General features: G+C 36.1%; 1 protein-coding gene across 1 annotated transcript; it reads right to left on the reverse strand.

Annotated features, from left to right (window-relative positions):
* Positions 1-8,412: 8,412 nt before the first annotated feature.
* On the reverse strand, positions 8,413-9,171 carry LOC145097455 (uncharacterized protein At5g65660-like). The gene is made up of 2 exons (XM_079035022.1): positions 8,750-9,171; positions 8,413-8,654 (listed from the first exon to the last, which is right to left on the reverse strand). The coding sequence occupies exons 1-2, from the start codon at positions 8,993-8,995 to the stop codon at positions 8,481-8,483; spliced, it is 420 nt and encodes a 139-aa protein (XP_078891148.1). The 5' UTR covers positions 8,996-9,171; the 3' UTR covers positions 8,413-8,480.
* Positions 9,172-9,715: the final 544 nt, after the last annotated feature.

The raw sequence follows: 9,715 nt of genomic DNA on the forward strand, positions 1-9,715 counted from the left end.
TCGTCTACATTGATCTCGATCAAGCCAAACCAGAACATGATCATCGAACTCAACCCTTTTCTGTATGAATCGTACATGTTGAAAGTGGTTGAGTGTTTGAAGTACTCACCTCTGGTTCTAGCCCTAACACAGGTTGAATCCGTCCCAATGTCCCTCCTATCGCAAGTTTACACTACCGCCTCGTATGATAAGAACAAGGAGAGGATCTACTTCCAAATCTTCTCTCACAAGGCTTGGATTTCTAAAGGGAGATTATGTTCCCTCTTGCAACTTGCTGTGGATTCGTCTGTGATCTCACCGGACTTCATCACCACTACACTACTGTTCTCAATGCTCTACGAGATGGGCTACACCGACGTACTTACCACTATTACGAAGGTCAAAAAGTCATGCTTGTAGCCCAAGTAGAATGGATTGCTTACTCTTCTCATCAAGAGTTTAGCAGAGAGGAGTGGTGGGTCTGATGGTACGAACAAGGGTTTTCTGACTCTTCTATATTGCCTTTATAATGGTATCAATCTCGACTATGGTTCGATTATCTGGTCACAGGTGGTGCAAAGCCTCAACACTTCAATGAGGCACTCAGAAGTTTCGTGTGGTCGATTTTGGACTCTAATTACACGAAGGGCAATTGATACTCTGCAGGTTCCGGTTATGAAGGATGCCTTAGTAGCTTCTGTGGCTACTTTCCACACCAAGAAAATCATTATTTCTGATCCTACGAAGTTCCCTCACAATGGCTCTATACCTGAGACCATGTACAGGTGTGTTTCAGCTGAGAGTAAGCTCATTGATGAATATCGCAAGATTCCTCCCAAGGCACCGAGAGTCCTATCTCCTGATCAGCAGGCTGCCTTGGATGCTATGGATAAGCCTAGAAACCAAGGAAAAAGGGCTACTACCAAGAAAGGGACAAGCGAGGATGATAATTCAAAGTCTAAGAAGGGAAAGTCTGAGAAAGGGGATTCTTCTAAGCCAACGAAGATCAAGAAAATGGTGAAAAAGTCCAAGAGTCCCTCTCCTTCCAGTTCAGAAAACGATAAGGAGGATGCAGAAAAGGAAATTCAGCATGTATCACCGAGAGGCAACACACCTCCCGATCCCCCACTCCAACCGAACCTCCTCATGACAAACTTCCAACACCACCTGCATCACCGAAACAGACAGTTCCTATTTCGGTTACTCCGGTTCCCCCACCTACCACATCTCCAACAACAACTTCTATTCCACCACCACCACCACCAGTCACTACCATTCCTGTTTTTACAACTCCAATCCCTACTCCTATTATTTCCCAATCAACTTCCACTACTATCCCACAACTTACAGTAGAAGTCAACATATCTGATATGGGGGCGACTACTGAGACTGAACCTCCAGTTACTTCCAAACCACTTTCAACCTCACCTTCAACTGATTCTGGTGCCACTCTCGGTGGTGCTAATGATGAGTTTGATTCGATCTTCTACAGTCCCTATAGACTTCCTACAGATGATGACGATGAGGCTCCAGTCACACACAAACAATTGCAGAGCATTGACGAGAAACTCGATAACCTGCTTAATGCCAACAAGTCCTATAGTGATGTTGTGCTCAAAGCTTTCTTGGATACTGCTCTTGAGAAATATACTGAGTCTATTGACAAATCCACAAAGGTTGTCAATGAGTCTACTTCTTCTTGCAAGAAGGCCATTACTGATGTTGAAGAAATTGTTCACAACACTCAGATCTTTCTTTATTCGCTCAATAAGCATGTTGATACAAGTGAAGCCAAGGTCAATGCCTCTGTGGAATCCTTATCTAAGTCCATTCAAGATGAGCACACACAGTTTGAGGTTGTTCGTTCTTCAATACAAGCAAAGAACACCTCCCTTATTAGTTCTATGACTTCTCGGCTTGACTCTCTTCACGCTGATTTAGCTAAGGAGATTGCTCTAAAGGAAGAACTTGCACGCCAAGCCTCCACAATTGAAGTTCAGAAGGTACAGCTTGCTCAAGCAAAAAATGAGATTTCTTTGTTGAAGACGGAGAGAGCTGTCTTTCGAAGTTGTGCTGGTGATGTCAAGGATATGCTGACCAGTATCCTTGGTGCTTATGATCCTATTCTCACTTTGACTATCAGGAATCATCTTACTTCAAAATTTCTTCCTGCTCTTGCCTTGTTACACGAGATGAAAGGTGTTTCAGAGAAATTCATATCTCCAAAACAAGGGGGAGAAGGTGCTCAACCGAAGGTCATTGTGAAAACCGAGACTGAATCACCCCAACCGAAAGTCGATGTTACAACTGAACCGAAGGGTAACGAAGCTTCGGGTTCTGGTTCTCAAGATAAAAAGAAGGGGATTGATGGTGATAGTGATGATGAAGAAGAAGAAACTGTTGTTGAGGCCCTTATACGAAAGAAGAATAGAGAGTTGGATGAAGCCTTGAGAATTGCAAGGGAAGCTGAGGAAAGGGAAAGGAGGAACAAGGAAGAAGAAGAAGCGTTAAACTGCAAGAAGGCCTTGTTTCCCCTCTGGACTAAAGAAACATTGATCAATGAGGCAATAGAGTTTCCAAGCGTCTACTGGCTGGAACCTGTCGCTTCTTTTGATTGTGACAATTCTAAGGATTCACAGTTGGACATATCGATAACACGAAAGGCATTCACGTTTCATTGGTTTGATTCGACTGTTGAACTTCCTTTCCCTCATCTAAAAGTTGATCGTGAGCTTATCGACTTTTATCTGCAGTATGGTCAACCGCAGTACTTGACATGGTGCCCACAGAAGATAGTTACTGTCAAGGTACTGAAACCTACGCCTGCTGGGAAGTTCGTAAATGTTAATTTCAAAATTACACGAGGATCAGCAAACTCGGTGTTGATTATTTCCCTGGCAGATCTTCCAAATCTAAATCCTCATGACTGGATCCTGTTGTTTAACATTTTGCTCACCAATACAAAAGAATATGAGCCGATATTGGATCATTTGAAGAGGATGTTGGCCTCTTACATCCATGAGGTGGCTGCTATGGATCAGGAGATTGCAAAAGTAATGAACAAGAAACCGACTATCAAGACAACACCGAAACCAGGAGATGTGAACAATATGAATATGGGCCAAATCGATTCTACACATCTTACTGTGATGTTCACAAGAGGCGAGAAATGATATCATGAAAAAACCGTGAAACTTTTTATGTTTCAAGAGAATTTTTGAACTAACCATTAATTCTTTCCCTTAAATTTGAAATAAAATTGTTAGATTTCATAGTACAAATGTCTAATCCCGCAATACAAATATCAGATTTCGCAGCACATGGATAATTGGAAAAAAAATACTTGCTTTCGTTAGAAAAGATGCAATTTTTCAGATGACATTTGCAGAATCACAGATGAGGTTTGAAAAATCTTTTTCGTAAATTTCATTTGAGAAAAAAGATTTATCATACTATATTCCCAAAAGAATATCACAAGAGATTTCGTTTCGCATGTCATCTATGAAATGCAAAATCCTCACGATTACATATTACAAACATATTTCCATAGATGTCAGGGTGATACTATACATATTCTCTCATTCACATAAATTGTCAAATAATGGGGTATACAAACATTATTTCACTCACCAAAATAGGGTAGATGTAGCAATTTAGGGGGTACATATACGGGTGGCAACTCTCGACCCAACATGTAACCCGACACGAAAATAAATGGGTTAGGGTTGACATTTCTGACCCGCCAACCCGTTTATTTACTAGGTTAGGTTGGGTTACCTATTTGGGTTCGCGGGTCAACCCGCCTAATATATTTAATTATCTATTTATTTTAATTTATAACAATCTAAGATCATATTATACTATTATTTTCTATTTATCATATCCTTAAATTTTCATTTGGTATTCGTTCGTATCATCAGCCATATATTTGTATCATATGTTTGGGTAATATGGCATTGTGGGCTACTGGGCTTGTGTCTCATGATCCAGTCATCCATCTAGCTTTAACCTTGACTCCTTGAGTGTTGAGTCCTTGACTCCTTGTGCAGCTAGCCATTGCGTGCCCTAATAAAAAAATGTCGTTCCTCACCCGCTCCAGTATCCACATTCACGAACGATTGAATGAAGGATAAGGAGTGAAGGACTGATCTTCGAAGGAAGAAACATAATGAACTCAGGATTCAATCACTCATCGGGCCGCTCCTTACCCGCTCCTCATCAGCTCAACGTCGTTCTCACTCACTCTTGTCAGCTTCGACGTTCGAACCACCTTCTTTTCTCTCTACGGTAAGTAACAATCTACATTATATAATTCCAATTTGAAATTTCTTCCACATTTGGATTTTGGAGTACATATCGGCTAAAGCAAAATAAAATTCTGATTTGAATGTTACAACTATCTCTCATTATATCAACTCCAGGAAGATATAATTCTTCCACATTGTGTATCTTTTACCCACTATCTTAATTTCAAATATGATTCTGAGCAGTGATTGATTCCTTAAATCGAGTAGTGATATTGATTCCTGATTTTGACTTGTTTTACCCACTATTTTATAATTTTCATTTTGAATTATTTACTGAAAATATGATTTTGAACCTGTTTTACACTAATGATATATTGTTTGTGTAGTGTTAAACTGATTTTGACTTGTTAAACTGATTTTGAACCTATTTTACACTGATTTTAATTTTGACTTGTTTTACCCACTATTTTATAATAAGTAGTGCTTCTTTTTCTGTTAAACTGTTAATTTTTTTCTATTAAACTGTTAAACTATTAATCATTATATTGTTTGTATAGGTCGATATGGAAGATGTTATTGTTGACAATCATGTTGAGGTTGACAATGAAGAAAGTGAAAGTTATGATTCAATTGAAGAAGTTGAAGCACCAAATGAATCACAAGGAGTTGAGAGTACTTCTTAGAAAAAAAGGAAAAAAAGGACATTAGCTTCAGATGTTTGGAAAATCTTTACTAAACTACCAAGAAAAACACCAAATGAAACCCTACATTGTGTGTGCAACAAATGTGGTAAAAAATATAAAGCAGGAAGTGAAAGTGGTACCGGTAATCTACATCACCATCGAAGGAGATGTGAAGATAATAATACTAGAGACATTGGTCAATATATGATTTCCGATAGCAAAGGTGTAATGGATTTGAGAAATCCAAAGTTTATTCAAGAAAGACTAAGGGAATTGTTGATTGAAGTTATTATTAGACATGACTTGCCATTCTCCTTTGTTGAGTATGAAGGAATTAGAGATATTTGCAAATATTTGGAACCAAATTCCAATCATATTTGTAGGAACACCGCAAAGGCAGACATTAAAAAGTTACATGCAAGTCATTGTGTTAGACTTCATGGCGAGTTGCTTAAATGCCCAAGTAGAATAATACTTAACTTTTGATGCTTGGGCATCAATTGTTACAGATGGTTATTTGAGTTTGGCTGCCCATTATGTTGATAGCAAGTGGGTCTTACAAAAGAGGATTTTAAAATTTTCTGAATTCCCTCTTCCACATACTGGTGTTGCTATTGCTGAAAAGCTTAGTGGCTTGATCAAAAGTTGGGGAATTGAAAGGAAGTTGTTTTCTATCACTTTGGATAATTCTTCCTCTAATGATATTTTTGTTGGATTGCTTAAGAATCAATTTCGTATGATGAATTCTTTAGTATATGATGGTATGTTGTTTCATCTGAGATGTTGTGCCCATATTCTCAATTTGATTGTTCAAGATGGGTTGAAATAAATCGATGTTGTTGTGGAAAAAGTTAGGGAATGTGTGAAGTATGTCAAAGGATCTTCAGCAAGAAAAACAAGGTTTTTCAATGTTGCTCACAAAATCTTTTGGACTCCAAAAAGGCTTTGATGCAAGATGTTCCTACTAGGTGGAATTCTACTTATATGATACTTTCTTGTGTACTTTATTATCGACTAGCCTTTTCGCATCTTATTTTGAGTGATTCTAACTTTCAAGATTGCCCGTCCTCTGATGAATGGGAAAGAGTTGAGAAATGTGTAGCTTTCTGAAAGTGTTTTACGATGCAACTCTTCAGTTTTTAGGATCATTTATCCTACTTCAAATTTGTATTTCCCTCAAATATTTGGAATACATTTGAAAGGTCCCGATGAGTATATGAAAAAAATAGCTACCCAAATGTGGAATAGGTTCAACAAATATTGGGATGATTTTAATGTTTTGTTAGCTATAGTCGTGGTGTTTGATCCTAGATATAAGTTACCGTTTGTTGACTTTTGTTATAAAAAAAAAACTCTATGGAGAAGGTTCATCACAATTTAAGGCTATTGAGAGTGCCTTTTATGAACTTGATGATGAATATGTGCAAGCTTCAAAAAATGCAACAACATTCGACTCGACATCACATCAAGGGAGCAAGGACAACATTAGACAAAGTAATGTTGGGGGAGAGTTTAGTCAAAACAACATTCTTGAGGTAAATCATATTTTCTAATTACTATTAAATTTGCTTTTATAGTTGTTTAGTTTTTAAATATATTCAATTACTAATTCGTTTTTTATATATATTATTTTTTATTATAGGAGTTTGACGAATATGATAACGATGATTTGGGTTCCAACACAACAAGTCAAATGTATTTATACCTTCTTGAGCCACGAGCTAAAAGAACTTCTTCCATCAACATGCTTGAGTTTTGGAAAGCCCAACAATATAGGTATCTTGAATTAGCTAAATTAGATATGGATATACTTTGCGTTTCCGTTTCAACAGTAGCATCAGAATCGGCTTTTAGTCTTGGTAGAAGAATTTTAAATGAATATCGAAGCGAAGTTCCATGAAGCCCGGTGTGGTTGAAGCTTTGGTTTGTAGTCGGGATTGGTTGTTTGGAGAAAAAAGTAATATTTCATAATTTTTGGTTTTTTCGTGTTATCTAAAATTTTGTATTAATTTTTTTTCTTTTCCTTATGCAGTTGATTTGAATGTAGCTATTGACAACCTAACTCAAAATGTAATGAATTTGAACATCAATGAAGACAATACGGAGGTTACAAATTCGAACATACTTTAAGGTGTCATTTGGTGAGTTCTTTTTAGTACAAATATTTATGTAGCTTTCATAAAGATCGTAAATTTGATTTTTCATATTATTTCTATTTGAAGGTTATCTTTAAAAAGTTGGTTTTGGAGGAAGAAATGGGAATTGTAGTATGAATGAATTATCACATTTGTTTTTGGATATGTTTGAACAATTACACCTTTCATGAATGTTTTGATTTTTATAATTTTATTTGGATGTTTATGACTTTATGTTTAATGTTTATTTTGAATGTTTATGACTTTATGTTTACTGTTTATGACTCAGACTTCATTTTATTTGGATGTTTCAATTTCATCTTAAAATGTGTTGCTTATTAAATGGGTTATACAGATTGGGTTCGACCCACTGACACGTGAATCCGCCAACCAATATATTTACACGTGTTATATGGGTTGAGTTGGGTTGATGTTTCCAACATGTCAACCCATGACCCGCCAACCGGAACCCTACCCAATTGCTAGGCCTATTGATTTACCATATTTAATTTTTGATTATTTTAAAAAGAATGATAAATACAATTATTTGATTATTTGAAAAAAAAAATGATACATATAATTAATTATAACTATTTGTTTTTTTCTCCTTTGTCAAAGTTGTACGATGTTTTTTTATTCAAGATAGTTTAAGACACGCTTATTTATGACTTAAAAATAAATCAAAAAGAAAAGAAAATCAAAAGAGAACAAAAGCTAATCGTAGTATATAAATAAACAAATAAGGGGATACTTTGTAGTTACTTGTAATTGACATCAAGTGGCCCCTACTTAAAATATCTTTACAAACAAAAGGAGATAAAGTTAACACTATCTACCAAGATTTTTCCATGCTTCATTCGTTTAATTTAATATAAAATTTGAATAATTAATGAAATGAAAAACGACTCAAAAGAGACAGAATGATACTTTTCATCTTCTTATATGCTGATGAACAAAACAGACAGTGATATTTTTCATCTTGTAATATGATATGAATTTCAATTTTGGAATTTATGATATTACTATTCGACCATTATTCATAAAATTTTAATCTTTAATTCCAAAAAAAATATATTATCAGATCAGGACAAAGTAAATGTGAATTGTGGAAAAAGGAAGCGAAAATGAACTTGAATAGTAGTTTACAGGACCAGTTTAAACCTTGGTCCATCACCATTTATGGATTCCTGTTCTTCAACCAGAAACTTCTGTAAGAAACGTATGCAGATTAACAAATCTGATGAAAGCAATTAATAGACTTATTATCGGAATCAGAGAGAGTATATGCTCGTTAAATTTCGTTCAAATTTCATAAGAGTTGTAATTAATTTGAAGAAATGAAGAAGAAGAAGAAGAAGAAGAAGAAGATGAAGAAGACGTTTAATTCTATGAATTTTAATCAAGTAAAGTATAAAAATATGTATATACAGAGGAAATTAGTTTGACAGAGTGATAACTACGTGAGGTGGCTTCGGAGTCTTCTGAACTTCTTCTACAACGATCTTCTCTTCTCTCTCCGGTTCACACGGACACGGCAATGCGATGAATCGAGCAATCCGATCTCCGGGCATCACCACCGGCAAACTCTGATTCTCATTTTGCAGCTTTTCCTGTAAACGTTTCAAATCAAATCAATCAACTCACTTTCATCGAATAAGGATCTATTATCATTCTATTAAGTATTGCGAATTCTGAATCAACTTACGGAGAAGGTAGGTTTAGGTTTGGACGGCGAGTGAACGTGATCGTCGTTATCGTCGGCGGCGGCGTCGGTGAAGGAACCTCGGAGGTGACGGAGCTTGTCCCAGTGATAACAGCAAGAGAAGATACCGCTGAGGCTGAAAATCACGATGAGTAGTAAGGCGGTGCCGAGAGGAAAGCCTAAGGTGGGGCGAGATGAGTCGGAGTGGTGTAGCGGCGGTGGCGGTGGGTAGTAAGTCGGAGACTCCATCAACTTGATTACAGCTTCTGCAACTTGTGGAACAATTCGATTTCGATTCAGTGATCTCTGATTTATGGTGTTTTTGATTTGGAACTTCTACTCCTCTCATGAGGGGTGGAAGACAACAATGGCGAAAACGAGAGAAAAAACTGTGATCGATGGAGGAGTGTGAAAATGTTAAATGTGGGTGAAGGGGGGAGTGGTGGGGGTGTATTTATAAAAGAAGAAAAGTGGAGGGGGTGGAGTGAGTTGGGGTACAGCTGTTTGTCCCCGCAATGGTACGGAGAAAAGAGGGAGGGGTTATTAGTTATTACTTAATATTTATTAATTAAATTAATAAAATATTAAAATATTCAATATTTTATTTCAAATTGACCAATTGTATTATTTTGCGTATAGCTTGATTTTATATCAAGAAAGAGCGATTTAAAAATTTGAATATTTTAATTAGTTGAAACTTGAAATGTTTTTATTTGTAGGTTTTAATATGGAAAAGAGAAATTTAAAAAAATCTTATAAATTTATTTTACGATTTAGGTAAAAGTTAAGCAAAAGAAAAATCCTAATGAACATATTTTTGCAAAATTGGTTATATGAGTAAAATGGATAGGATTTAGGATTTACCCATCTATTTGAACCTTAAAAAAATATATTAATTTTTCTTATTTTAATTTTCACAATGGAACAAAAAAACACTTTGAAAAAATGGAAGAAAAAAAGTATAACTGC

Source organism: Lactuca serriola, chromosome 4, assembly GCF_051521515.1.
Source record: "Lactuca serriola cultivar US96UC23 chromosome 4, Lser_US96UC23_V15, whole genome shotgun sequence".
Classification (NCBI taxonomy): domain Eukaryota; kingdom Viridiplantae; phylum Streptophyta; class Magnoliopsida; order Asterales; family Asteraceae; genus Lactuca; species Lactuca serriola.